Consider the following 27,950-nt stretch of genomic DNA (forward strand, 5'->3'; position numbering starts at 1 on the left):
CATTCCTCGATCCCGAGCTGACGGAGTATAAAAGGGCATGGGTGTCTAGCATTGCTTGATCCCGAGCTGACGGAGTTCCGAATCATGGAGCTCTTGGCCCTGCTGGCCTTGAAACCCTCAGTCTCTAGAGTATGTCGTAGAGTATGTCGTTCCAGAATCTGCTATTCTTGAACTCCATCGGCATGTCAAATTCATCCGTCGTGATCACATAGACCCCCTTAAGATCCTCCATTGATAGCTCATACTCTGTGTTCCTTAGCTGGAACTTGATGGCTGCAAGATTGCAAAAGAAGTGAGCCGATGATATATTGTGTGAAATTTTTTATGAAATGTCTATTCAAACGTGCGAGAAATTGTGTGATTTTTTTTAAATTTTAATTTGTATCTACGAGGTTGATGATACTTGTGATTCCACTTTTAATATTTCTTAAAAAAAAGGTTTTTCAAAACTCATGAATTAATATGTTATTGTCATCGTATAAAACTTTTTATGTCCTACTTACAAAAAGTATAGTTGTGTATGTAATTTTAAGTAATTAATTCAAAATGAATTTACTATGATGAAACTAAAACTGTTCGTGTGATACTAGTTGTTGTTTAATGGAGTAGTACTTAACTAGTGCGATAAACTCGCCTACACTTTATAATGCATTTTAAACATTCGATTAGTTATGAAATTACGTTTGCCATAATCATCTTCCATAAGAAAAAACTTGCATATGTAACTTATAATTGTAAAATTGTTAGTCATAAACGCATATCATCTCCTTTGATTAAATAAAGATCAATACTAAAATTAGGATGGTGGAACTTTCAACTACTAGAGTTAAAATGTTGATTGAGTGATGATCTTCTCATTGAAGGCTCATTAACATCAGAATAAACAGAGATACTAAAACAAGTAACGCCAAAACATTTCAGGACTTATGAGATAAACCTATAAAGTGTAATGGCCCACGTAAGAGATCAAAGCAAAAACGAAATTGACTAGTCTTGACACCCCAAAGCGTGAAGGTTCGTGATCAAAACATTAACCCTCAAAACAAGAAAAGTAGTGTACTACTACTACTACTACAACCTTCCAATATTCTTATTCTCAACTTCTCTTAGGTGTTTGTTTTTTTCCCTAGTTTTAGAATTATTAACATATTTAGATATTTAGTAATATTTCTATTATTTTATAAAGGTATAGATTAAAATTAATCACTTGTAAGATGTAGGAGTATATATAAGAGCTCCCACAACCGTGCTCTTGCCAACGAGCACGGTTGTGGGCCCAGCGCCACTATTTCTGCTTGCTCTTAGGCAAGAGCACAACACTCACAGCTGTGCTCTTCCGCAAGGACGAGCACAAGAGTCCCACCATTCTATTATTCAATTTAAATAAAAACATTTCCATAATATTAAAATTCATTAAAAAACTCGAAATAATATTACAAATTACAAATAAAATAAAAAAGATATAATTAAAATCCTAAAAAATAAAAATTACATAATTAAAATCCTAAAAATTAAAAATTACATAATTAAAATACTAAAAATTAAAAATTACATAATTAAAGCTAAAAATATCCCCGTGGAAGACTATTCATCCGACGGCACTACCCCCAATTGTTTTGGAGGCCCAATATCATGGCCTCGTGCGATCGAAGTTGCGAGGGGGTCATAGTTGACCTATCAGCCATATTGAGTTAGGCCAAAATCGCTCACAACGAGTTGGTGGGGGGTGGAGGTGGCGCATAGGGAACGGGAGCGGGTTCGGGAGGATCGCCAGATGGAGTCGCGGCGCGACGGCGGTTGGCCGCCTCCTTCTTCCTTCCTTGCGGTCGGCGTTGGGAACCGCTCAGGCCGGCGTCGGGGCTACCCAAGTTAGCTAACCACATCTTCAGAGCCGGCGTCGGATAGGGATACCGACCTTGACCGTTTGGAGGAGCCGCTAGAGGAGGATGTTACGCCTCCCCTATACTTCGGATGCGACCGCGTCTCCTGTCAAATGTTGAGGTACTTGAACGCCTTGTAGTTCATGGATTGGTAGGTCGACATGTTTGAACTAATGATGTCGACCTCGCTCCGACCGCTCTTCCTAGAGATAATACCCCTGGAACTTTTGGATTTCTTCGTTGGCTCTGTAGATGGCGTTGCGCACCATACTCTCGTTGCGCTCGATTGTTCCCTCCGGCCGGTTTTCATTGTACCGGCGACAAATGCGCCACCAGAAGTGATCGCCGGATTAGTTCGTGCCAACCTCTGGATCTTCGGAGATTGACAAGAACGCCTTGAACAATTGCTCCATCTCCGTCGGAGTGTACGGTATGCGGACACCGCGAGTAGGAGGAGTCGGAGTTTGGGAGGGGGCGGTCGACCTCGCTCTAGGTTCGGGTGTCCACCCGTATAGCCCTTCGGGGGCATCTTGGTCGTTGATCGGGTAAGGCCGGTAGCCACCTGGAACGCCCGAACTTTGGGTTTGAGGAGGGGCTGAATATTCCGTTTCCGGACTAGGAAAGGGTTGTGAACCGAACCAATCGGGGTTTCAACCGTGGGAGCCCGGAGGGTGATCGCCTTGGTCGGACATTGTTATGTTGTATGAGTGGAAGAAAGATTGAGAATGGAGATGAGAGAATGTAGATGAGAGAATGGAAATGATAGAATGTAGATGAGAATTGTGTAGTGTTGTGTGAATTTTTTGGTGTGAAAGTGGGGGTATTTATAGTTGAAAATGTGTATTTTTGGGGGAAAAAAATAAAAGTGGGTAGAAAACGGTTATTTTTTTTTGGGAAGTGGGAAAATATTTTTTTTATTTTTAATCGTTTTTTTAATTTAAAACCGATATAAAAAAAAAATTTCAAATGCAACGGCTATGCCGTTGCCCAATCACGTCCGGCCACGTCACCTGCTCGCTGGCACGGACGTGCTCGATGCATCGAGCAGCGCCGTGCCAACGGCGCAAGCGCAGCGGCGGACGACGTCTTTCGTGCCGCTGGCACGGACGGACGTCCGTTCGTCCACCGTTATAGATGCTCTAAAAGTTCAAAAGTGATACACCTATTTACATTCCATTCAACTTTTTAGACCATTTCCGAGCAGGATAGAACTTGTACAAATCACATACTCATATGTCCCACCAAGCAAAAAGATACGTCAGCAGATACGTAACCTTGCGATTATATTCGTTTCTCATCGATTCAACTCAAGTCTCTCTAAAAACTAATGCCCAATTCTAAGGTCCCACGACTCTCTATCTCTCTCTCTGTTACTACTATATATATTGAGAGAGTTAGGACAGTCTCACCACACAATAACACATCCACAACAGATTATCATAAAGTCTTCAACCCTATCCCATCCACTCATTCTAGTGCAAAATGAAACAACTACACATTGTCCTCATCCCATCCATGGCCCAAGGCCACATGATCCCCATGCTCGAAATGGCGAAGCTCTTCATCACAAGAGGCCTCAAAGCCACCATCATCGCCACCCCTTCCTTCTCCGCCCCCATCACCAAAGCCCAAAGCTCGGGCCTCGAAGTCGGCCTCGCCCTCACCCCATTCCCTCCCCAGGGCTCCTCCCTGCCCCCCAACATCGTCTCTTTCGACCAAATGACCAATCCCGATCTCACCTCCAAATTCCTCCGGGCCATGGAGATGCTGCAGGACTCCGTCGAGGCAATCCTGCAAGACCTCCGCCCCGACTGCCTCGTCTCCGACATGTTCCTCCCGTGGAGTGCTGACTCTGCTGCCAAATTCGGAATCCCACGCCTGGCCTTCTACGGGACCAGCTACTTCTCGCGGTGTGTGTCGGACCAAATCGAGCTCCGCAAACCATTCAACAGCGTGACGTCGGATTCCGAGCCGTTTCTCGTGCCTGGTCTTCCTCACGAAATCACGCTTTTGAGATCGCAGATTTCTCCGTTTTTTCTTGAAGAAAGTGATAACGACTTCGCAAAACTGTTTAAGCAAATGAATGAGGCCTGGAAGAAGACGTACGGAGAGGTTGTGAATAGCTTCAATGAGCTCGAATCCGCTTATGCCAATCACTACAAGAACGTCATCGGGAGGAAGGCATGGGAGATAGGCCCTCTTCTTTTATGCAGCACCAGCGACAAGAATCAGCAGAGAGGAAAGGAATCCGCCATCGACGAGCACGAGTGCTTGTCTTGGCTCGACTCCAAGAAGCCAAATACCGTCGTCTATGTGTGTGCCGGCAGTGTCGCCACCTTCAGCCAAGCACAGCTGCGCGAGACCGCAGCAGGGCTAGAGGCGTCCGGGCAAAATTTCATATGGGTCGTGAGGAAAAACAAAGAAGAAGACGAGGATTGGATGCCACTAGGTTTTGAGGAGAGAGTGAGGAACAGAGGGCTGATCATAAGGGGGTGGGCTCCTCAGGTGATGATTCTCAATCATGCGGCGGTGGGGGCCTTTGTGACGCACTGTGGGTGGAACTCGACTCTGGAAGGGGTGTGCGCAGGCGTGCCAATGGTGACATGGCCGGTGTTCGCGGAGCAGTTTTTCAATGAGAAGCTGGTGACAGAGGTTTTGGGGACTGGGGTGTCTGTTGGGAATAAGAGGTGGATTCTTAGGGAGAGCGAGGGAGTGGAGCGGGACGCGGTGGCAAGGGCGGTGGAGGAGGTTATAGTGGGCGGAGGAGCGGTGGAGATGAGAAGGAGAGCTCAGAATTATAAGGAAATGGCTAAGAAGGCTGTTGAAGAAGGTGGATCTTCATATAATAATTTGAATGATCTCATTGAGGAACTGAGCGACTATGTTGCTCCCACCAAACAAGACACAAATTAGGACTTTTTGTGTGTATGATTTTTGTCTACTTTGCTAGTAAGTAGTGGTATTTTATTTGATTGAAAATGCAAGTTCAGTTAGCAAGAAAAATAATCTGCGACGAAAATCAAGGCTAGGGAGTATAATTTTTTTTAAAAATAATTCATAACCCAACTAATTCTTATTTCTTCATTAATTTACATCCATGATTATAAAGACTCACAGCATCAGCAGAAACAGAACAAAACCTTCGTTATCTAACAGCTCAAATTAGTCTTTCCTTCTAACCATAATCTTTTTCTTTTCAAACAGTAAGATAAAATAAAGAAACAAGCTGAAATTATACGAACAAATCAATAATACTAAGAATAACGTGTGGGCGAATCCGATTCCAGCATTATCGAAAAAATAAGAAATCTCGGATTTCTTAACAAAATTCAATCTTTTTTATTAATTTACACTTCATTTACTACCTAACATTAGAGGACCAATCAACAAAAAGCAAGTATTCAAAAAGTTACATCAAAATCAAGATTGAAAGGTAAAATTTGTTACCTTAATTTCGCAAAATTTGAGTTGAGATTGAAGTGGGGATTCGAGTGTGGATAGTGTGTCATAATTTGAGTGTTAGTATTAAAATGAGAATTAAATAGAAAAAAATTAAAGATAATGATTTTTCCAAAAATAATATACTCGTGTATTTTTTAATAGGACATACCAAAAAAACGCAGCACTATTGAAAAGAATGGTATTAATTGCTGAATTCCATTGCTCAAGATTTTAATTTATTAAGTTAATCAACGAAAATTAAGAACAATGTTGTAAAATAATCCTATTTATATTTTGAGATTCAAATATTGATATTCTAGTGTTTTCAAAATAATTTGAAGTCATTGTTCAACTACGGGATGTCCAAAGACTCGTCAATTTCATTTTTGATCTGATCTCCAATGTGGGCCACTAATCATAGTTTTGTACTCCCTCCGTCCTATAGCAAATGTCACACTTGGGGATTGACACGAGATTTTAGGAGATGTTATTTTGTGTGCTAAGTGGAAAGAGAAAATAATATATTTATATTAATGTGAGAGAAAACTTTTTCCAAAAAAAGAAATATGACATTTTTTGTGGGACAAACTAAAAAGGAAAGTGTGACATCTATTATAGGACGGAGGGAGTAGTAGCTTTCTTGAATCCATTTTCAATTAAAATTGGGTATTGACGAAGTGGGATAATGCAACCTATATATGCTTATCTTATGCGTTTATGAGTAACAGTTTTTTTTTTATTACTTACATATGATTATTCGCAAATTTTCTTTTAAAGATGATGATTATGACATATATATAAAAGAGTAAAGGCCAAAATTGGTCCTGAACATATGATCATTTTACGATTTTGGTCCTGAATTTTATCTTTTGGATTTTTTGGTCCTGTACATTTTAAATCGGATCGCAATTGGTCCTGGACTAACTGTTCCGTTAAAAACTAACGGTCACCGGGTTTAATCCCGATTTTGACCAAATTAGACTTTTAATTCCCTAATTATTTTAAAACACGTACAAGTCCTAATTATATTATATTCTAGTATTTTAATTATTTATATAATACTAGTATTATTTAATACAACTCATTCCTCAAATAAAAATTCTTGCTATTTTAAATTGTTTTTATATTTGATGTTATTTTGTTTATATCATAATTATTTGTTGTACAATTTCGTACCCCAAATCATAAATCATGGATCCGCCACGGGACGAAAACCCTTGCACTATCCACAATTCTTTATAGCTGAAGCCTGAAGGGCAAGGGATCAACGCAAAAGGATATATTATGAAATATAATGATGTAAAGCAGTCATTGCTATGTCAATATTAAAAATGATTCATTGGTTAACTTTGTGCTTAAGGAATAAAGTTGTTCTACTTTCCTTGTTCACACTACCTAAAAAATGGCCTATTACTAAAATAATTTTTTAGTCAATATGGAGTACTAATTTATAGTAATACAATTATATCAAATGGTAATATCCCAGTTTGAAATAAATTTTATAAAAGAGCTTATTTACTGGAACTTTTAGTTAGTGCCTTAAAATTTCATAATTAAAGTAATTCGACCATAGTAAAAATTTTGGAATACTGTAAGCTCTTTTATGATATTCATTCCGAACTGGGGTATTAGTATTTAGTATTCCAGTATAAAACTAGAATATTTTATTCATCATATATAATGACTTCTTTAATAAAATGTCATAAAATTAATACTACAGTTTTAGGCCATTTCTAGTAATGCTAACAGTGAAAAGTAGAAAAACTTTTAAAAAGTCGAAGTTAAGCAATTTAGCAATGGCTGCTTTCTATAATCATATTCCATAATGTATCCTTTGGCGTAATTGGTTCTATGCCATTCAGCTAGAAAGAATTGATGTGAGGGCTTCCGTCATACAGCATTAGAACTAAAATACTTTCTTTTAGAGGAACAAAAAATGCATATTAACATTCGACTAATTACGGAATACCATTAGAGTAATTTTAGTTGTCATGTTGATATTCCGATTGACATGAATTTTTATCAAGATAATTTATTCCAAAAAAATGAAACGATAGATACTACTCCATAAGCGATGTAATATTTTGAGTAAACGCCATAAACGACAGAGACAAAATCTACCCTTTTGTTAATAGTTTGAATTATTATTTTGAACAGTTAAATTAAACGTGATAATGCAAAAAAATTCTAAATAATTATAAGTACTTATGTTAGTCCACTCATAAAAGGTTAGACCTTTTAATGGCACTACTCCATTAAGCAATATCACGTCGATTTACACTTATTCTAGTGCAAAATGAAACAACTACACATCGTCATGGCTCACGGCCACATGATCCCCATGATCCAAATGGCTAAGCTGTTCACCTCGAGAGGCCTCAAAGCCACCATCATCTCCACCCCTTCCTTCGCCGCTCCCATCACCGAAGCCCAACTCTCCGGCTTCGACATCGGCCTTGCCGTCACCCCATTCCCTCCACAGGGCTCCTCCTCCTTACCCCAAAACGTCGTCGCTTTCGACCAAATGACCACTCCCGATCTCACCACCAACTTCCTCCGGGCCACAGAGCTGCTGCATGAGCCCTTCGAGGAACTCCTGCAGCAGCTCCGCCCCGACTGCCTCGTCTCCGACATATTCCTGCCGTGGACGGCTGACTCCGCCGCCAAATTCCGGATCCTACGGCTTGCCTTCTACGGCACCAGCTACTTCACTCGGTGCGTGTCGGAGCAAATCGAGCTCCACAAACCCTTCAACAGCATGACGATGTCCCGGTCTTCCTCACGAACTCAAGTTTGTAATATCGCCAGCTCTGTCCCTTTTTTCTTGAAGAAACTGCGAATGACTTCAGCAAACTGTTTGAGCAGATGAATGAGTCATGGAAGAAGACTTATGGAGAGGTTGTGAATAGCTTCGACGAGCTCGAATCAGCTTATGCCAATCACTACAAGAATGTTATTGGGAGGAAGGCTTGGGGGATTGGCCCTGTAGAAAATCAGTGGGGAGAATTGGTCGTTTTATTCAATCGTGAATATGATACAGAAATTACAAGAATATATAGGCTAGAGTATCTCTACATATGGTAAACCTAATTACAATAATTGCTATTCTATATTAGTCACAATATTCTCCCATATCAACTGCATATAATCTTCCTGATTTTATGTGATATTTCTTCTAACACTCCCCCTCAAGCTAATTAATGGGATTCCTAATACTTAGCTTTCATAGTATATCTTGAAATGACTTCGAATTCACTGCCTTTGTCAAGACATCTGCAACCTGACCTTCAGACTTGACATAAGACATTTCCACCACTTTTGCTTAAATGTTCTCCTTGATGAAGTGTCTGTCTACCTCAACATGATTGGCTCTATCGTGTTGCACCGGGCATTCCGAGATACTAATGGCCGCCTTGTTGTCACAAAACAATCTACAAGGAAGGGCAGGTCGAAGGTCCAATTCCGTCATCAGTCTTCGCAGCCATAATATCTCTATTAGTCCACTCTTAATTCCTCTAAACTCTGCCTCTGCACGACTAGAAAGTGCTACTACCTTCTGCTTCTTGCTTCTCCACGTTACAAGGTTCCCTCCTACAAATGTGAAATACCGGACATTCGATTTTCTATCATTTGGGTTCCATGCCCAATCAGCATCGGTGAAACCATGTATCTCCATGTGTCCATGCTTCTCAAACATAAGTCCATGTTCAGCTGTTCCTTTCAGATACCAAACGATTCTCAAAACCGCTTCCCAATGTGCTTTTTGCGGGGCGTGCATAAACTGACTCACTACTCCAACTGCGTACGCAATATCTGGTCTAGTGTGAGATAAAGAGATAAGTTTCCCGACTAACCTCTGATATCTCCCCCTGTCGGTCGGCTTTTCTCCTTCCACTATATGCAATCCATGATTTTGCACCATGGGAGTATTCGTTGGTTTACAATCGATCATCCCTATCTCGGCCAACAAGTCAAGTATATACTTCCTCTGATTTATGAAGATTCCCTTCTTTGACCTTAGCACCTCTATCCCTAAGAAGTACTGAAGGAGACCAAGATCCTTCATCTCAAACTCATGGAATAAGTTCTTCCTTAGTTCGACTATCTCCTCTTCATTATTTTCAGTAATGATCATGTCGTCTACATATATGATTAGACATGTGATCTTTCCTCCTCTTTTCTTGATAAACAAAGTATGATCTGCATTACTCTGTTCGTATTCGTACTTCTTCATTACTTCTGTAAATCTCCCAAACCATGCTCGAGGTGACTGTTTCAACCCGTATAGTGCCTTCTTGAGCTGGCACACTTCCCCATCTACAAAATCTCACGTGAAACCAGGCGGTGGTTCCATGAATAATGGCTTAGGTAACTCTCCGTGCAGGAATGCATTTGTCACATCAAACTGGTGGAGCGACCAATCCTTATTAGCAGCAATCGAGAATAACACCCGCACGATATTAATCATAGCAACCGGGGAGAACGTTTCAACATAGTCCACACCATACGTCTGGGTGTATCCTTTCGCCACGAGTCGTGCCTTGTATCTCTCTATTGTCCCATTTGGTCTTCTTTTTTTCGTGAATACCCATCTGCACCCGACAGTTCTAGCTTCTTCAGGCAATTTGCTTGTGATCCACGTATTATTCTTCATCAGAGCTTTCATTTCAATAAGCATTGCTTCCCTCCACGTCATATGCTTCATTGCCTTCTCGGTTTTCTGTGGGATTTCTTCTTCTTTGTACAGTGCTGCCTCAAATGCCCGAGCCATTTTAGTCAGATTTCTTTGCACGAAGTTTGCCACCCCATAGCGGCTCTTCTTCCCTATCTTTTTCAGGTGAATATCGTTTTGCCGGAATCCCCCTTGTACTTCCAAGAGGAAGCACATATCTCCCGGTGTCTTCATCCATGATGTTATCCTCCTCTTGGGGTTCTGTATCAACCGGGTCAGAAATAACTAGACTCTCAACAACATTCGTTTCAGTAATTACCTCGGATATCGTCGGAGGAGGATCACTTGGGAGCGGATGAGAAGGTTCTTGTGGCGAGGATCGCTCGGCGACAGTGACCACCACTAGATCTATTGAATCCCCAATCAAGAAGATTGGCAATAGCAACAGCCAACTTAGATAGTCCTAGGAATTACTTGGACCACTCCCCCCCTTGACTACTAAGGTGGGCATGATAGAAAAATTCAGTTTCCAGGAAATTGCAGTTCCTGGTGGTGGTGATTTTTCGAGTTGAAGAGTCATAGCATCTGTAACCTTTTGATTCACTCCATACCCCACAAAGACATATTTGGTTGCACAAGGTGATAGTTTGGTTCTCTCATGCTTTGGGATATGAGTGTAGACGGTACAACAAAAGACTTTGGGCTGAAGGTTCAAGTGTTCGGGTATTTTGGCCTGTTTGGATAGTGAATGAAGGGGGTTTTCATGTTCACGATTTTTGTAGGAAGGCGATTGATGAGGTAGATGGATGTAGCAACTGCTTCTGACCAAAAATATTTGGGGACTTTGGATTCAATCATTATAGCTCGGGTCATTTCTAGGATTGTCCTATTTTTCCGCTCGACAACTGAAGGAGCAGGTTTGTGTAGGTGTCGTGTTAAGCAAGGGTGTATCCTCCTGATCAGGATAGAAGTCCCAGCTAGCCTGAACCTGGTATCAAAGAAATTCCTTAACCCACTTCTACTGGCTAGTATAGTGGAGGTAAGGGTCGAATCCCACAAAGATGGATGCGCTTTGGTAATTGTGGTGATAATCTGGAGGGGTTTGGTTAGCTACCACGCTTGGGTTGAGATTCTACCTAGACAAGAATTAAAGGAAGTACTCTACTGACTGGGTGGTATGAAAGTGTTCGACATGTGGCTGTGTACGTGAGAGTGGGGAACAAGGTGTTTCAGAGACATATGGAAAGTAGATGATTACTATAAAAGGCTAAACGGAATATCAGAGAATAAGAGGTAGTTAGTTGCCTGCACTGTCAGATCTGTAGGGTACCAGCATAAAAAGCAAAGGACAAAAGCAAAAAGTAACTAAAAAGCAAAAGTGGTCCCAAACTTGGATGTGGATGTTATCTTCTTCAACAAGAATGCACAAATCAAACAAACTCAGACTCCATGGATAACATTTGTAGATTAACAACTTCACAATTCAGATCCACAAATTAACTCACTAAAATTCGAAAATTAAACGAGCGAAATCAAGAACTACTCATACTGGATGACATGCAAGGTGGCAGAATCACGTAAACACAGATTTCACACTTAATCACTTCAGGAATTTAAATCTAAACATCAACTCAACTAAACATCATAGATCAAGCAACTCCAAATGAAATCATGCTTTCAACACTTAGAAATTACCGCTACAACTAGATCTAAGCTACCTAGGCAGAATGAAACATATTCACACAGAAAGAGATGCTTAAAAACGACTTCATTGTATAAAAATGTTTGGATCTAAACGAAACACTTCAATAGTTAACAAGTATCGAAATTGCAGCAGATCCAACGTAAGGAAATAGGTAACGATTAACTAGGAAAGCGAATAAAGATTGTTTTTCCACTCCGGGCGATGAAACTACTACAACTATAGAATGAAATGGCTGGAACGATGGAAGGTGAATCTCCAACGGACTGATGGAACTTCAGGTGACCATGACTGTGGCGAGGAATGAGAAAGTCTTGGATTATGTTGAAGGAACTGATCTACCGAGAGGGAATACTCTAACTAAGTGTGAATGTAGATGATCCTTCTATCTCCAAGTGGCTTCCTTTTATAGGGAGGCCTGCCCCTTGATTTTTAGGTAGACTCTCTTCGTGAGATGACTCTTTTGCCCTTGTTTGTGGTTGATCTTTCCCAGCAATCCTTCTTCTCCATCTTGAGCCTTTTTGGCATGCATCCTGGTCAGTATTGCACCCTTCTGGCGCTCTTTTCACCTGAATTATCCGAAACCTTTCACACTGACTGAAACCTTTTCCCTGCACACTTTAGCAACTACTTGCAGCTATAATCAAATTAAGCACGTTATACTGACCAGTAGCCAAGGCCTAGAATGCGACTTATCAAACTGCTCACACTTACCACATGCTTGTCCTCAAGCGTGAAGAACAAACAAAAGGAAATAAGTCGAATTCTATCCTGGTTACACCCCTGACCGACCTTATCTTAAACTAGACTCTAAACTTTGACGCAAAGAAAAACACATAAACGACGGACAACACATATAAACAGACACACAAGCACTTAAACACATTGAACGGGCTATATTTTCAACCATCCCTCCCCTTGGGATCAGGTGCAATCCGGCCTTAGACAGCCTTGAACTTCTGCCGCCCCCATTTTCCTTCCCAGTCAATATATCTGCTCGTCAAGATCACCCAAACTCTCGGCCAAACACCAGATTCGCTCAGTCACTCATTTCTTGCCGGGGATGTTTCTCTCAAAATGCTGAACCACAGATGCTTCGGACTCAGATCTCACGTGCGGCTCCTGAAGGGATTTAAGGCTTGTAACGGGGCTATTGGTTTGTAATGTTTGGGGTGGATGTTCCTAAGGCTCTATGGTTCAAAAGCTACTACTGTATTTTGATGTGGGGGACTGTGTGCATTTGGGCTTTTGGCTGTTGCTTCTTTTGGTGGTCAAGTGTTTTCGACCATTTTCTTCAACATTTTTTTATATGTGGCTTCGCCACCCTTATTCCTTCTTATTTTTTTGGACCTGAGATTTTTCCTGGTCGATTTTCTCCTTGCCTCTCGACTTCTTTCTCCAGTTGGTTTTTCTTGTATGTCCTCCTGGCCAGTCGCCTTTTTGCCTTATGCCTTGCACACACACAGTCTCAGTGGCTAGTGGGTTATATGTGGGTATAGGTTTGGCTAGAAAGAGGGGTTCTAAGGGTGGTTTTTTTTTTTTCAGATGGGGGTTTCCTACTGCCTTCAGGACTTGCTACACGCGGTCACCTTACCCTAGGCATCATGTGGCAGCCACTCTTTTCTTTTCTAATTTGGTGGAAAGTGGTTCCACTTAGGCTTATAGCTCACCATTTAAGAGGGCTTTGTATCAAGCTCTAAGGATGAGTTTTTCTCTCATACTTGCATCATCTATACTGACTAGGAGATACTAGGGGGGTGGTTTCCATTGTCCAGGATGCCTTATCTCCGTCAATTCCCCTCACCGTCAGTTCGAGGCAGTTGAGTTTTAAGCCCAATCAACACGTAAACTCAATCCTAGACCTAGTCAAACAATGACACATACAGTTAACACATATCACACATATATACATGTCATACTGGCCATTGTATCCCCCCTCCCACTTCACAAGTATCTGCCCTCGGATACGGCTGTGAAGTGGAAAATTGGAATGGCTAGTATGGCCGACATATAGACACATGAACAAAATAAGAACAAAACATACTTTGGCTAAAAACTTCTCACACTTAGACTATGCAATAGGCTAAGTGGGAGAGTTGAAAACCTAAACAGAGCTCAACAAACACAAACACATATATACACAACTCCTCACACTTAGACTATGCAGCAGGCTAAGTGTGAGTCAACATGCATACGACAAGAAAACAAACACATACACAAGCACAAAAGTTGCAAACCCTGTACTTCTCGCACTTAGACTATTGAATAGGCTAAGTGCTGTGAATGGGGTTTGCAACACACATACTACACAAAATTACTCTACATTAAACAACAGAACAACAAATAAAATAAAAAAAACTAAAACCGAAAAATAAAATTAACTGGTCAGTGGGGTGGTCACAGATTTCTCCTGCTCCTCCGCGGGGGAGGGCTGGGTGCAGGTGGTTCCTCGCGTTCCTCTTCCTCGGTATCAGATTGATTCTCCTCAGACTCTGCCGGTTCATCGACACCTTATTCCTCTGGATCTTCTCCTCTCTTCTCGGTTACCTGTGGTTCATTAGTCTGGCCTCCATGACCGCTTGTTCCAGCTCCCTTAACTGTCTTCCCTTTCGCTAACTCTTTCAGAATATTTTCCATCACATTCGTCAGACGGGTCAACTCAGCTCTGGCTTGCCTGTTCTCATCTGCCAATTCTGCCATTGCCCTTTCTAGGTTCGCTTGCCTCTGAGCCTAAGCCTGCGTACCTTGGCCTGCTGCTACGCGTCCCACAGGGATAGCCTCTTCACCCATGGCGTAAAAACGCAGGGCTCCTTCTCTGATGTAGACGGTGTTCGTGCGGACGAAGAAAGACGTATCAAACGGGTCAGGAGGGTCCACCATGTATAAGGGAGATAAACCTTCGGCCTTCAAGATAGTTATGTTGTTCCTAACGAAGGCTCCCAAGATGTGGCAGAGGGAAAGATTTCTTGCGGGATGGGTGGCAATGAGGTGGCATTGATAAGCGGTCCAGAAACCCAGATGCAATCTCCTCCCGCGCTTGGCGTACCAAAGGAGTTAAAGTTCTGTCATTGACGTCCGGACGGCCGAATTTGACTGCCCTAGCAGGTTGAAGTCCAGGTAGAGCTGGACCAGACGCAAGATTGGGTTGTTGAAGTGAATTGAGCGGGATATAGTAGATGAAAACTGCCCAGCAGCTGGGTGAGTTAGTTCCTCCCACGCCCCCTGGGGTTCAAAGTCGATGTGCCTGCGGGGAATCCCCCTTTCCCTAATTCTCCATTTCGGCCCTATGGCCTCCTCTAAACTACACATCCCCAATCTGACCATCCACTCAATCAAGCTCATGCTCACCTCTCTCCCGAATACCCTAAAGGTTAGGGACTCTTCATCCAAGTCCGTGGTGACCATGAATCTAAAGGTCGTGAAAAACTCCTTTGCCAACCTTATAGGTATACTCAGATCCTTGTTCTCTAACAGCCAATCAAAACCCAATGCATGCAAATGCAACAAGAAAGGCTCACGGGCATTCAATTCATCAAGGGAAGGGAAATAAAGTACCTTCCCGCTCTTGATTTGCATACTGCCGTCGTCCTTGTCATCAAACGCATCTGTAGCTTTTTCGTGCTAAAGTGCTTCATGTCCTCAATTAGCTCACCAGTGAGCTCCACCTTCCAACGCCGGTACTTCAATCTCTCCACCGGTGGATGTATCAGCTCCCGATGGTTGTGTGGAAGCTACTGTTCACCATACTCTTCATCATCTAGGGAGACGTAGCTGTCGGATCCCGACTATTCACTGGCAGTATAATCGCTGTCGCTCGGCTTCCTTCGGCGCTGTGGGCTCTCTGATCTGGTTCCATGATGACGACGCCTGTGTTGACCGTGCGTTGCTTCTTGTTGCTTGGATTTCTCTTAACATGGGCATTCCCCTTCCTTTTCCTTTCCTCGCGGTATCTGTCCTCTTCTTCGTCTTCATTTCCCTCTAGTTTCTCTTCTGTTGTTTGTGTTGAAGGCTTGTCCTGGGTAGTAGCCTGGGTCTCCACGCGGATATGGGTACTGTCATCTCTTGGCTCGTCGTGACCTACTGACTCAGATGCGAGGTCCAGAACCGCAACCATCTTATCAGTCTCCTCTCTCTGGTCACTCGGCGTGGGGTGACCACTTCGGTTGCCGTCGAAGCATCTTCCAAGTTAGTAGCTGATAAGGATTCCTCCTTAGGTTTTGTAGGAGTAGTCCTTTCTTCTTCACTCGAAACCTCCACTGCATCCGCTACTGTGTTTGCTTTCGCTGTGCTGGATGTCCATTTCCCTAGGCATCTTTGCGACACTCTCTTCGGCTTTGGCCGTTCTTCCCTAGGATCGCTCTTCAACACCAATTTCCTTTTAACTGCCTTCGGTTTCGATACTGGAGGTGCCACTGGCTTTGGCTCCTCTGTTCGTACTATGGTCTCATCCTTCTCGATATGTGTATCACTCTCCCTTGCTTCTGGCTGGGGGGTCACTGACTTTGGCTCTTCTTCTCTGGCCTGTCTCTCTTCCACCTCGTCTACTGGCTGGTGGGCTAGACCTTCTGGGTCGTTCCTTGTACCAGCTTCTTCACCCTCTCCTACTGCCTCCGATGCGAGGTCCAGACCCTCAGCCATCGTGGCAGTGCCATCTTCCATCCTGGTCACCTCGTTCAAAAGTGCCTCAAACTCCTCATCAGTCATAAGGCCTTGCTTTCTGGCCGTTTCATTCAGATCTATCTCCTCCATTTCCATTTCTTGGAGAACGGGTTCCGCTACCGGTGTTCTCTCCGATTCATCTTCTTCCTCCCGGCTCTTCTGCTCCTCGCTTGCTTTCCCTTCGCCTTCCCGTAGGTCAGAGTCATAATAGGCAGAAAGAGGGTCCACATCCATTGGTTCGATTTGTTGGCGAGTCGGTGAAGGTTTTGAGGATTCTGATGGTGCGGTCGTCGAGGGAGATTTCTTTTCTGGTGGGATTGTTGAGGAAGTCGGAATGGAAGTAGGTGGGTGCACTGTTGGTTGAACATTCGTTTTTGGGGTAGGTACTATCGGGGTTTCTTCGGTTGTGCTCAATTCACCACCGACTTCTAAAACCCGCCAACGCAGCCGCCCAATCTTTATTCGGGTCCTGCTGTCTGAGGAATCGGCTCTTGTGGTTGTGGGTTCGGCGGTCGCTCCTACGTTGGCGGTTGTAATTCTGGGGTTTCATCCTGGCGGGTTGAAGGGGGTTTCTCAGCGGTTTGTTTTCTTGCCATTTTCTTTTTCCCCATGGTTTGAATGGTGATTTTGGTGGTATTGTGGTGTTGAATTCGGGAGAAACGGTGGGTATTTTGGATGAGAGAATGCAGGTAAGGGTTTGTGAGGTAAATGGGAATGGGCGGTTGGCTTTTTAGAGTGAATGGAGCAGTTGAGGGTTTTTTTTAACCGACAATAGGCGGTTTCCAGGTCGCGCCGCTTCGAGTGGGAGACGGTTGGGAGCGCTGCCTCCTGATTGGACGTCGCCCGTCCTTTCTCTGCAGCACGCGTCCTCCCAGTCGCTGTCCTCTCCTGCAAAGCTGCACCAAACACCAAAATTCAAATTTCACCCCATCCCTTTCAAATCTCCCTCTTAACAATTTCCACCCTATTTTCCCAGTATGGAAACAACGTAAAAAGGACACTTAAATACAATTGGGAGTTTCACCGAATTAGTATTCTTGTGGTCAGTACGTACTCCTAATTAATATTTAAGATCCGGAAAATATTTTTGGATTTTAATTTTTAATTGCATACAGAAATTTAACTTTTAACTACCACGTATTTATAATATTTACATTTTACTCTAGGTAATTTGGAATTCTACTTGGCCAGCATATGCAAACTATACTAAAAGAAAACTAGCCCAGTGGAACTCCAAATTCCCATCCTACTGGTCATTACGCAACCTCAGTATGTGGTTGTAATGGAATCTTTTCCACTACACCCACATCACTATTATCCCTAAACACCTTAAGCCTATGTCCATTTACGATAAAGGGTTCAGAGTTAGGAGTACTCCCTGAAATCTCCACTGCTCCATTAGAACGGAGTGTGGTTATGACATAGGGTCCTGTCCACCTCGACTTGAGCTTCCTAGTCATTAGCTTCAATCTTAACTGGAAGAGTAGTACTTTCTGGCCAACATGAAGGTCTTTGGTCCTTAGATTTCTATTGTGCCACAATTTAGTTCTCTCTTTATACCACATGACGGAATCAAATGACTTCAATCTAAGTTCCTCTAACTCTTGCAGCTGCAGCTTCCTTTCCTCCTCACAGGCTTTAGCATCCATATTAGCTTGTTGTACTGCCCAGTATGCTCGAAGTTCGATCCCCACTGGTAAGTGACACATCTTCCCAAAAATGATTCGATATGGGGACATTCCTATGGGAGTTTTGTAGGCTGTCCGATATGGCCACAGAGCATCCTCTAACCTCACACTCCAGTCCTTCCTAGAAGGGTTGACAGTTTTTTCCAGAATGTTCTTTATCTCTCGGTTAGAGATCTCCGCTTGACCATTCGCTTGTGGGTGGTAGGGGATAGATAATCTGTGGTGAACACCGTACTTCTTCATCAAGGCTTCAATAGTGCGGTTACAGAAGTGGGTTCCCTGATCGGATATGATGGCCCTTGGTACTCCGAACCGACTGAAAATATTACTCTTGAGGAACTTGGCCACCTCTTTCGCTTCACACGTGCTCGTGGCCTTGGCTTCTACCGACTTAGAGACGTAGTCAACTGCGACTAAGATATACAAGTTCCCATAAGACGAGGGAAAATGACCCATGAAGTCCATCCCCCATATGTCGAACAACTCACAAACAATAACCGGAACTTGTGGCATTTCATCTCGTGTAGAGATCCCACCGGTCAGTTGGCAACGTTCACAACTTCTACAGAATTCATAAGCATCTTTGTTGAGAGTTGGCCAATAAAATCCGATGTCCAGAATCTTTCTTGCCGTTTTCTTGGGACCGAAGTGTCCTCCACATGCCAAGGAATGGCAATGCGTAAGTATGTCCCTTTGCTCCTAGTCAGGAACGCATCTTCTTATAACTTGATCTGCTCCTACTTTCCAAAGGTATGGTTCGTTCCAAAAATAGTACTTCGCTTCACTTTTGATCTTCATTCTTTGAGCCTTGGTAACGTTTGGCACTTCTGGAAGCTCTCCTGAAACTAGGTAGTTGGCTAGGTCCGCAAACCATGGCTCATGTCCTACTTTTTCTTTCCCCTTTGCTGTTATATCCTGGCCAGTGTTCATCACCTCTTCCCAATCAATTTTTCTGAAGGCAAAAATCACTTCACACAAGTGTTCATCCGAAAACCGGTCGTGCACCTCCTCACTGCTCTCATCTTGCAGTATCCTACTCAAATGATCCGCTACCTTATTCTCGACTCTTTTTTTGTCTTCCACCTCCCAATCGAATTCTTGTAGCAGGAGTACCTATCGGATTAGTCGGGGCTTTGATTCTTTCTTGGCAAACAGGTACTTAATGGTCGCATGGTCAGTATAGGCGATGACCTTGGATCCTAACAAGTACTGTCGAAACTTCTCGAATGAATACACCACGGCCAGCATCTCCTTCTCAGTGGTGTCATAATTCCTTTGAGCTTGATTCAATGTTTTAGATGCATAGAAGGTCACATACCTTTTTCCCTCGATCTTTTGACCCAGAACAGCTCCCACGGCATAGTCGCTGGCATCACACATTACTTCGAAAGGATGATCCCAGTCAGGAGCCCGGATGATTGGCGCGGATATTAGCTTTTCTTTGAGAAGGTTGAAAGCGGCCTTGCACTGTTCATCAAAAACAAACTCCACCTCGTTTTGAAGGAGTCTGGTAAGAGGTTGGACAATTTTGGCGAAGTCTTTAATAAATCGTCGATAAAATCCTGCATGCCCCAGAAAACCCCTTATTTCCTTCTGGTCAGTAGGGAATGGCAGCTTGGATATGGCGTCCACTTTGGCTTGATCCACCTGGATGCCTCTCTCCGACACCACGTGCCCTAGGACGATCCCTTCCGTGACCATAAAATGACACTTTTCGAAATTCAAGACTAGGCTCTTTGCTTGACACCTCTCCAGAACCACGTCCAAGTGATAAAGGCACGAGTCGAAAGAGTCTTCATAGACTGTAAAGGCATCCATGAATATTTCTATACACTCCTCGATCAGATCAGAAAATATGCTCATCATGCATCTTTGAAATGTACCCGGAGCGTTGCACAGACCGAATGGCATACGTCTGTACGCGTAGGTTCCAAATGGGCAGGTGGAAGTGGTTTTGTCCTGGTCGTCAGGGTCACGTAGATTTGAAAATACCCGCTGTACCCATCTAAAAAACAAAAGTACTTCTTCCCAGCCAGTCACTCCAACATCTGATCGATGAACGGCAGGGGAAAGTGATCTTTCCTGGTTGCGGCATTTAGTTTGCGGTAGTCAATGCACATCCGCCAACCAGTGACTAGCCTTGTTGGTATCAGCTCATTCCTCTCATTTTGAACCGCTTGGATCCCAGACTTGTTGGGGACCATATGAATGGGGCTGACCCATTCGCTGTCGGGCACCAAATAGATAATTCCCAATGATAGCAGCTTCAAAATTTCCTTCAATATCTCCTCCCGCATGTTAGGGTTCACCTTTCTTTGTGAGTCTCGATGTGCTTTCGCTCCTTCTTCTAGCCTGATGTGGTGCATACAGACATCGGGGACTTATTCCCACCAAATCTGTAAGGCTCCATCCAATCTCTCTTTTGTTCTTGCTCAGCACAGTCAGTAGCCTTGCCTCTTGCTCTTCCGTAAGGCTACTGCTGATAATCACAAGATATGAGTCTTCTTCCCTGAGGAAGGCATACTTCAGGTTTGCTGGCAGTTTCTTCAATTCAACTTATGGGGGAAGTGTGTCTGCGGGTAGAAGGTTCCTTGCAGCATCCCCCTCCTTTTCTTACTCACCATCTGAAATTCCTCTGTACCGGCTGGTAGCTAAGCCCCTGCGGCTCCAATAAATTCTGATTTCTGACAAAAGTCCTTAATCGCTTCTTCGATCTCTTCATCGGTCAACCCTTGGCTACTGATCAGATCGCACCATGTAGCTGCTTCTACATCAGCCTGTCCATATACATCCAATGCTTGGAGTTTTCCCTGCAATAAATCGGTCTCAAGAAAATCTTGGACTAGGGGGTCAATTACATCAACATAGCATAGGTTTTCAGAATCGATAGGCTTCTTCATGGCCTCATTGATATCAAAAGTGATTTTTTCTCCATGAAAATCAATGCAAATTGTCCCCTCAGCCATGTCCACGATTGTCTTAGCTGTTCTCAGGAACGGTCTTCCTAACAATATACCGCTAGACTCCCTAGCTTCAGACTCACTCATCTTGATCACATAAAAGTCAGCAGGGTAAGTAAAATTATGCACTCTCACCAATACATTTTCCAACACACCCTCAGGATTTATGCATGACCTATCAGCCAGTTGGATTAACACCCTAGTGTTTGACAACTTTACTTCCTTCAACCAATTATAGATTGCTAATGGCATGACATTTATAGATGCTCCCAGGTCACACATTCCATGCTCGATTTTTACATCTCCGATAGTTATGGGTAAAGTGAACATACCCGGGTCGGCTCTTTTGGGCGGTAGCTTCTCCTGCACAATTGCTGACGTTATCCCTTCAACCATGATCTTTCCATCCTCCTGGGCTTTCCCGGCTATGAACTCCTTGATAAATTTTCCAAGCGGGGGTAGATCCACGGCTTGGAGGAATGGTATGGTGACATCCAGCTTCCCAAAAATGGACATGTAGTCCACTGAGTTCTCCTTCTTCCTCCTAGTCACGAAACAGTAAGGGAATGGTTTTTTTCCCTTCGCCTCTTCTACCGGTTCTTCAACAACCTTCTTGGAGTCTTTCTTGGGCACATTTTGGGCTGGAGTCTCTGTGGTGGGTTCCGTTTCTTGAGGATGGTCTTCTCCGGGCCGTACGCCTTTGGTTTCATCTTTTTCCAATGGCGCCTCATCCAAGAAAAATGGATTCTGCATCTGAGGCAGAGGTCTGTTGAGCACTTCTTTCGAGACGACGTCTCTCAGTAACTTGGTCCCACTAGGCTCTCCACTGATTTTCTTCGGTTGGGGTTCCTCATAGGCAGTACCGGACCGCAATGTGACCTTGCTCACGTTTGCCTTTTCAGGTACATGGATTGTAGACGGGAGTTTTCTTGAATTCCCTTTCAATTCACCCATTGAGTTCGTCTGCTGGACTAATTGCCTATTCATCATATCTATGTTCGCCTTATGCTCCTTCTGGGCATTCTGCATCCCTTGCACTACTTCATTATTGGACTGCAATTCACCCTTGATACTCTGCTGCGAAGCAAGCAGTTCTCCCATTATGTCCTCCATAGATCTCCTTGACCTGTTAGGATATTGGGAATGATTCGGGCCTTAGTGCTGGCTATACTGGGGGTTTTGGTTAGGCTAGTAATTCTGGAAGTTTTGCTGGTTATGGTTAGGTGGGTATTGGTTATACTGGGCAGGAGGGTTGTACTGGTCTTGGTGATATTGATTCTGGTTCTGGCTCTAGAACTAGTTCTGTTTCTGATGACATTGGGGACCTTGGTTATACTGATTCTGGTAATTTTGGAAGTTTCTTTGGTGTGGTGGTACATAGACAGGGTTTGAGTTTTGGTTCTGTGGGTTCTGGTTATGGGGTTGTTGGTTCCTTCCTGACCAGTTGGATTGGTGGTCGGGATTTGCTGGGGCCACGGTTAGGATTTTGGTTCAGGTGGGGGTTGTATTGGTTCTGATCTTGACCTTGGTTTTGGTTCTGGTTCCCATCTCCCCATCGAAAATTTGGATGGTCCCTCCATGGTGCGTCTCGCTGTCTCCCCGGAATCCAATTCCCATTAGAATTATAGTACCCTGTAGCATTGACTTGCTCCATATTGACGAAGTCATTCGGCTGATCATAGGCTGGTCCTTGATTTCCCTGCTCCGCACCCTTGTAGCTCCCAGTTGGGGAAGGCGGTGGTGCGTTCTTTTCGATCGCGTTCAGGAGCGTCTTTTTCAGCTCTTCCATCTTCAAGTCCATCTTCTGCTTTATTTTCTGCTCCTGGTCAGTAGATGAGGCACTCGCAATCCTTTCTTTGCTATAACCATCCCTCGAGTTGTCGTACTCCTTCTTTGCACTCAAAAGCTTCCCTAAGACCTTTTTCGCTTCACTGACCCTTAGTTGCGTGAAGCTTCCTCCTGACGATGAGTTTGCCAGATCTTTGGTTGTCTTATTCATCCCCTCATAAAAGGTGTGATGTATCTCTATATCTGCCATTCGATGGTTTGGACATGCATCCAAAAGGCTCATATACTTCGCCCAATAATCACTCAGGGTTCATTGTACCCTTGCTTCACACTGATTATCTCTTTCTTCAACGCACTCGTCTTCGATGAATGGAAAAATTCGCCTAAGAATGCTGACTTGAAATCGGCCCAACTCTCAATGGAGTTGGGTGGCAGGCGCATGAACCATGTGTTGGCCTCCCCCTTTAGGATGAACGGCAAGGCCTTCAATCTATAGTCATCCTCGGTCGCCCCCGTTGGCCTTCTCTGTGCCTTACAAATCTTACAGAACTCATGAAGGAACTCGTAGGGCCTTTCATAGCTCTTTCCACAGTACGTGGGTAGAATTGCGATAACATGGGGCTTCACATCGCAGGCTGTCTGTCCCGGAGTGACAACTATGGCTTGCGGCGGTTCTCCGTCGGCATGTTCGTTCAGCGATCCGATCTCTGGGTCATCGTCTACTTGGGCAGCCATCCTTCTTGGGTTATCTTCCGATTGTAGTACCACTTCTGGTATTCCTCCTTCTATGGTGTCTTGCTCTTCGTCACTACTAGTGCCTAGGTAAAACAGGGTTGTCGACAAGCCAGAACGAGTGGTCAAAAGTATAGTCCCTCGTTGGAGTATCTTCGGTCTCCAATGGTCAGGAGCCGAGCTGCTTCTCATAAACTGAAATAAAAAAGAAAGAGAAAAATTATACACAATATATACGCCAAAATATCACACACAATAACAGTTAATAACGTCATCCATCCCCGGCATGCCGACGCCATTTGAAAGAGCAGGTTTGTGCAGGTGTCGTGTTAAGCAAGGGTGTATCCTCCTGATCAGGATAGAAGTCCCAGCTAGCCTGAACCTGGTATCAAAGAAATTCCTCAACCCACTTCTACTGGCTAGTATAGTGGAGGTAAGGGTCGAATCCCACAGAGATGGATGCGCTTTGGTAATTGTGGTGATAATCTGGAGGGGTTGGGTTAGCTACCACGCTTGGGTTGAGATTCTACCTAGACAAGAATTAAAGGAAGTACTCTACTGACTGGGTGGTATGAAAGTGTTCGACATGTGGCTGTGTACGTGAGAGTGTGGAACAAGGTGTTTCAGAGACATGTGGAAAGTAGATGATTACTATAAAAGGCTAAACGAAATATCAGAGAATAAGAGGTAGTTAGGTGCCTGCACTGTCAGATCCGTAGGGTACCAGCATGAAAAGCAAAGGACAAAAACAAAAAGTAACTAAAAAAGAAAAAGTGGTCACAAACTTGGATGTGGATGTTATCTTCTTCAACAAGAATGCACAAATCAAACAAACTCAGACTCCATTGATAACATTTGCAGATTAACAACTTCACAATTTAGATCCACAAATTAACTCACTAAAATTGGGAAATTCAACGAGCGAAATCAAGAACTACTCATAGTAGACCACATGCAATGTGGCAGAATCACGTAAACACAGATTTCGCACTTAATCACTTCAGGAATTTAAATCTAAACAACAACTCAACTAAACATCACAGATCAAGCAACTCCAAATGAAATCATGCTTTCAACACTTAGAAATTACCGCTACAACTAGATCTAAGCTACCTAGGCAGAATGAAACAAATTCACACAGAAAGAGATGCATAAAAATGACTTCATTGCATAAAAACATTTGGATCTAAACGAAACACTTCAAAAGCTAACAAGTATCGAAATTGCAGCAGATCCAACGTAAGGAAACAAGTAAAGATTAACTAGGAAAGCGAATATAGATTGTTTTGCCACTCCGTGCGATGAAACTGCTACAACTATAGAATGAAATGGCTGGAACGATGGAAGGTGAATCTCCAGCGGACTGATGGAACTTCAGGTGACCATGACTGTGGCGAGGAATGAGAAAGTCTTGGATTATGCTGAAGGAACTGATCTACCGAGAGGGAATACTCTAACTAAGTGTGAATGTAGATGATCCTTCTCTCTCCAAGTGGCTTCCTTTTATAGGGAGGTCTGCCCCATGATTTTTAGGGTAGACTCTCTTCGTGAGATGACTCTTTTGCCCTTGTTTATGGTTGATCTTTCCCAGCAATCCTTCTTCTCCATCTCGAGCCTTTTTGGCATGCATCCTGGTCAGTATTGCACCCTTCTGGTGCTCTTTTCACCTGAATTATCCGAAACCTTTCACACTGACTGGAACCTTTTCCCTGCACACTTTAGCAACTATTTGCATATATAATCAAATTAAGCACGTTATACTGACTAGTAACCAAGGCCTAGAATGCGACTTATCAAACAACCCCATTTTGTTCTGGTGTATAGGCATACGAGGTTTGATGGATCACTCATTTTTCTTTGCAAAATTGGGTCATAGCACTGTTAACGAATTCCCACACATTATCTGACCTAAGGGTTTTGATAGTGGTATGAAATTGTGTTTGAATCAATTTAAAGAAGAGGTAAATCTATCAAACACATCAGATTTGTTTTTCAAATAATAAACCCACGTAATTCTAGTGCAGTCATTAATAAAAATCACAAAGTATCGAAAACCATTCCCGCCCACCACTGGTGCGAGACCCCAAACGTCATAGTGTACTAAAGAAAACATGGATTTCACACGAGTATTTGTAGGATTGAAAGACTGTCTATGGCTCTTTGCCAAAACACAAGTTTCACATGAAAAATCAGAAGAAATTGGAAGGTTCAGATAAAGCAATTAAAGTAACCAGGAGAAGGGTGTCCTAGTCTTCGGTGTCAGAGCCAAGTTTCCTGTTTCATGGATCCGTGAGCCAGCATTGCCCTTGGAGTGTTTATCAATTACATTATGAACATGAAATGCAACGGAAGTTTCTCGTAGGGGTTCAAAACGATTTTTAGACGCATAATCGGGGCAAATATGATATTCTTGACCAGTCTGCGGTTCAATTGCGATTTTCGGGCAGTCAGGGGGGCAAATATTAACAGCATGGGGTATTTTCCGAAATTTATGGGGTAGCAATAGTAAATAAGTGGGATTTAAATTAGGGAAATTAGGGTTTGGGATTAACCCAAACCCGTTACCTCCTTGCATCGTTTCGTCGAGGATTCCAGTCCTCTCCTCGAAATTCCTGGTACCTCTCACGTTGCCGCCGACTGGTTGGTCCTCCTGACGCAACCTACCTGGTCCACCTGATTCCCCATGATTTCACCCGTCAATTCGCCGTGGTGTTCCACCGTTGTTCACCCCCACGACGAGCTTCGCCTGCGCCGCCCCTGCTCTCGATTTATGTCGCTCCTCCCATAATTTCGGGTACCCCAATCGTTTGACGCATGTCTCCTATGTGTGCTTCTGTTTTCCACTGAGGGAGCACCATAATTTTGAGGTGTCGGGGCGTTGATTTCCCGATCGGCTGGTGGCGGAGGGAAGCGGTGGAGCGTCGCGGTACGGTGGTCGCTTGTTCTGGGAGGCGGAGCCCTGTCCGATCGCCGTGAGCCCATGTCCAATTTCACCCCAAATGACAAATCGGCATTGCTGCCGTTGGCTTCTCCGGTGGGTGAGGGCAATGCCGGTGGCATGATTCAACGTCGAGCCGCCTTCGTCTTCACCCATCCATAGGTTGCCTCCACTGATGGGGTCGGTTCCTCCTTCAAGATGTCCCTCCGAATTGAATCGTACTCCTGATTCAATCCGGTCAGAAATTTAATCAATCGTTTCTCATTCGATTGCATTCGAGACTGATCGATTCCCTTACCGCAGCAACTAATCGGCTGCTTCTGGCTTCTGTCGATGTTGATCCACAACCCATGGATCCTCCGGTAATAAGTCTCCAGATCGAAGTTTCCTTGTTTGATGTTTATTGTCTTCTCTTTCAGGTCGTAGATGTGGTATTTGTCGGCCTTGTTCTCGAAGGTCAGTGCAAGACTGTCCCACAGCGCTTTGGCGGTTAGACTGTGCGCGAAGTCGGCAACGATATCGTTCTCGATGTTGTCGACGATCCACGAGAACACCACCAAGTCGTTTTCCTCCCACACATCGAACCCTTTGCTTCCTGGTTCCGGGGGCTCGTTCTTGATGTATGAGTAGGCTCCTCGGCCTCCAATTTTCACTTTGATCAATCGAGAACAAATGGGGTAGTTTCTTCCATTTAACTTGAATGGTGTGTGAGAAAAAAAAAGAAAAAAAAAAAGAACTTGAATGCAACTGTGATAGTTTTGCTATTCCTCAGGCTTGTTACCTGTTTTGGATTGGTTTTTGTGTCCTATGTGTCTGACATTTTTGGTTGTAGGATCTGCTATCTAGACTTGATCTAGTTTGAAAAGGGTCGAGAAAAAGGTAATATCGGCTATGATGAAAATTTTCTGAGCCAAGATCGATCTGCTCTGAGGCCATGTAGAAAATCAGTGAGGAGAATTGGTCGTTTTATTCAATCGTGAATATGATACAGAAATTACAAGAATATATAGGCTAGAGTATCTCTATATATGGTAAACCTAATTTACAATAATTGCTATTCTATACAAGGCACAATATTCTCCCATATCAACTGCATGTCATCTTCCTGATTTTATGTGATATTTCTTCTAATAGGCCCTCTTTTGCTATGCAGCAACAATAATCATCAGAGAGGAAAGGAATCCGACATTGACGTGCACGATTGCTTGGCTCAACTCGAAGAAGCCGAACTCCGTGGTCTACATTTGCGCCGGCAGCATCGCGACCTTCAGTCGAGCGCAGCTGCGCGAGACTGCAGCGGGGCTGGAGGCGTCCGGACAAAATTATAAGGAGATGGCAAAGAAGGCTGTTGAAGAAGGTGGATCTTCATATAATAGTTTTAATGCTCTCATTGCGGAATTGAGCAACTATGTTGGTCCAACCAAACAAGACACGTATTAGGACTATTTTTATGTATGATTTTTGTCTACTTTGCTAGTATTTTATTTTAA

At 43.6% G+C, this 27,950-nt stretch overlaps 1 protein-coding gene and 1 pseudogene across 1 annotated transcript; both read left to right on the top strand.

The window, feature by feature from the left end:
- The first annotated feature begins 3,194 nt into the window (after nucleotides 1-3,194).
- Nucleotides 3,195-5,024, top strand: LOC121759529 (scopoletin glucosyltransferase-like). The gene has a single exon (XM_042155148.1). The coding sequence runs from the start codon at nucleotides 3,363-3,365 to the stop codon at nucleotides 4,791-4,793; it is 1,431 nt and encodes a 476-aa protein (XP_042011082.1). The 5' UTR covers nucleotides 3,195-3,362; the 3' UTR covers nucleotides 4,794-5,024.
- Nucleotides 5,025-7,617: 2,593 nt separating this feature from the next.
- Nucleotides 7,618-27,900, top strand: LOC121757860 (annotated as a pseudogene).
- Nucleotides 27,901-27,950: the final 50 nt, after the last annotated feature.

Source organism: Salvia splendens, chromosome 12 (genome assembly GCF_004379255.2).
Source record: "Salvia splendens isolate huo1 chromosome 12, SspV2, whole genome shotgun sequence".
NCBI classification, from domain to species: Eukaryota; Viridiplantae; Streptophyta; class Magnoliopsida; order Lamiales; family Lamiaceae; genus Salvia; species Salvia splendens.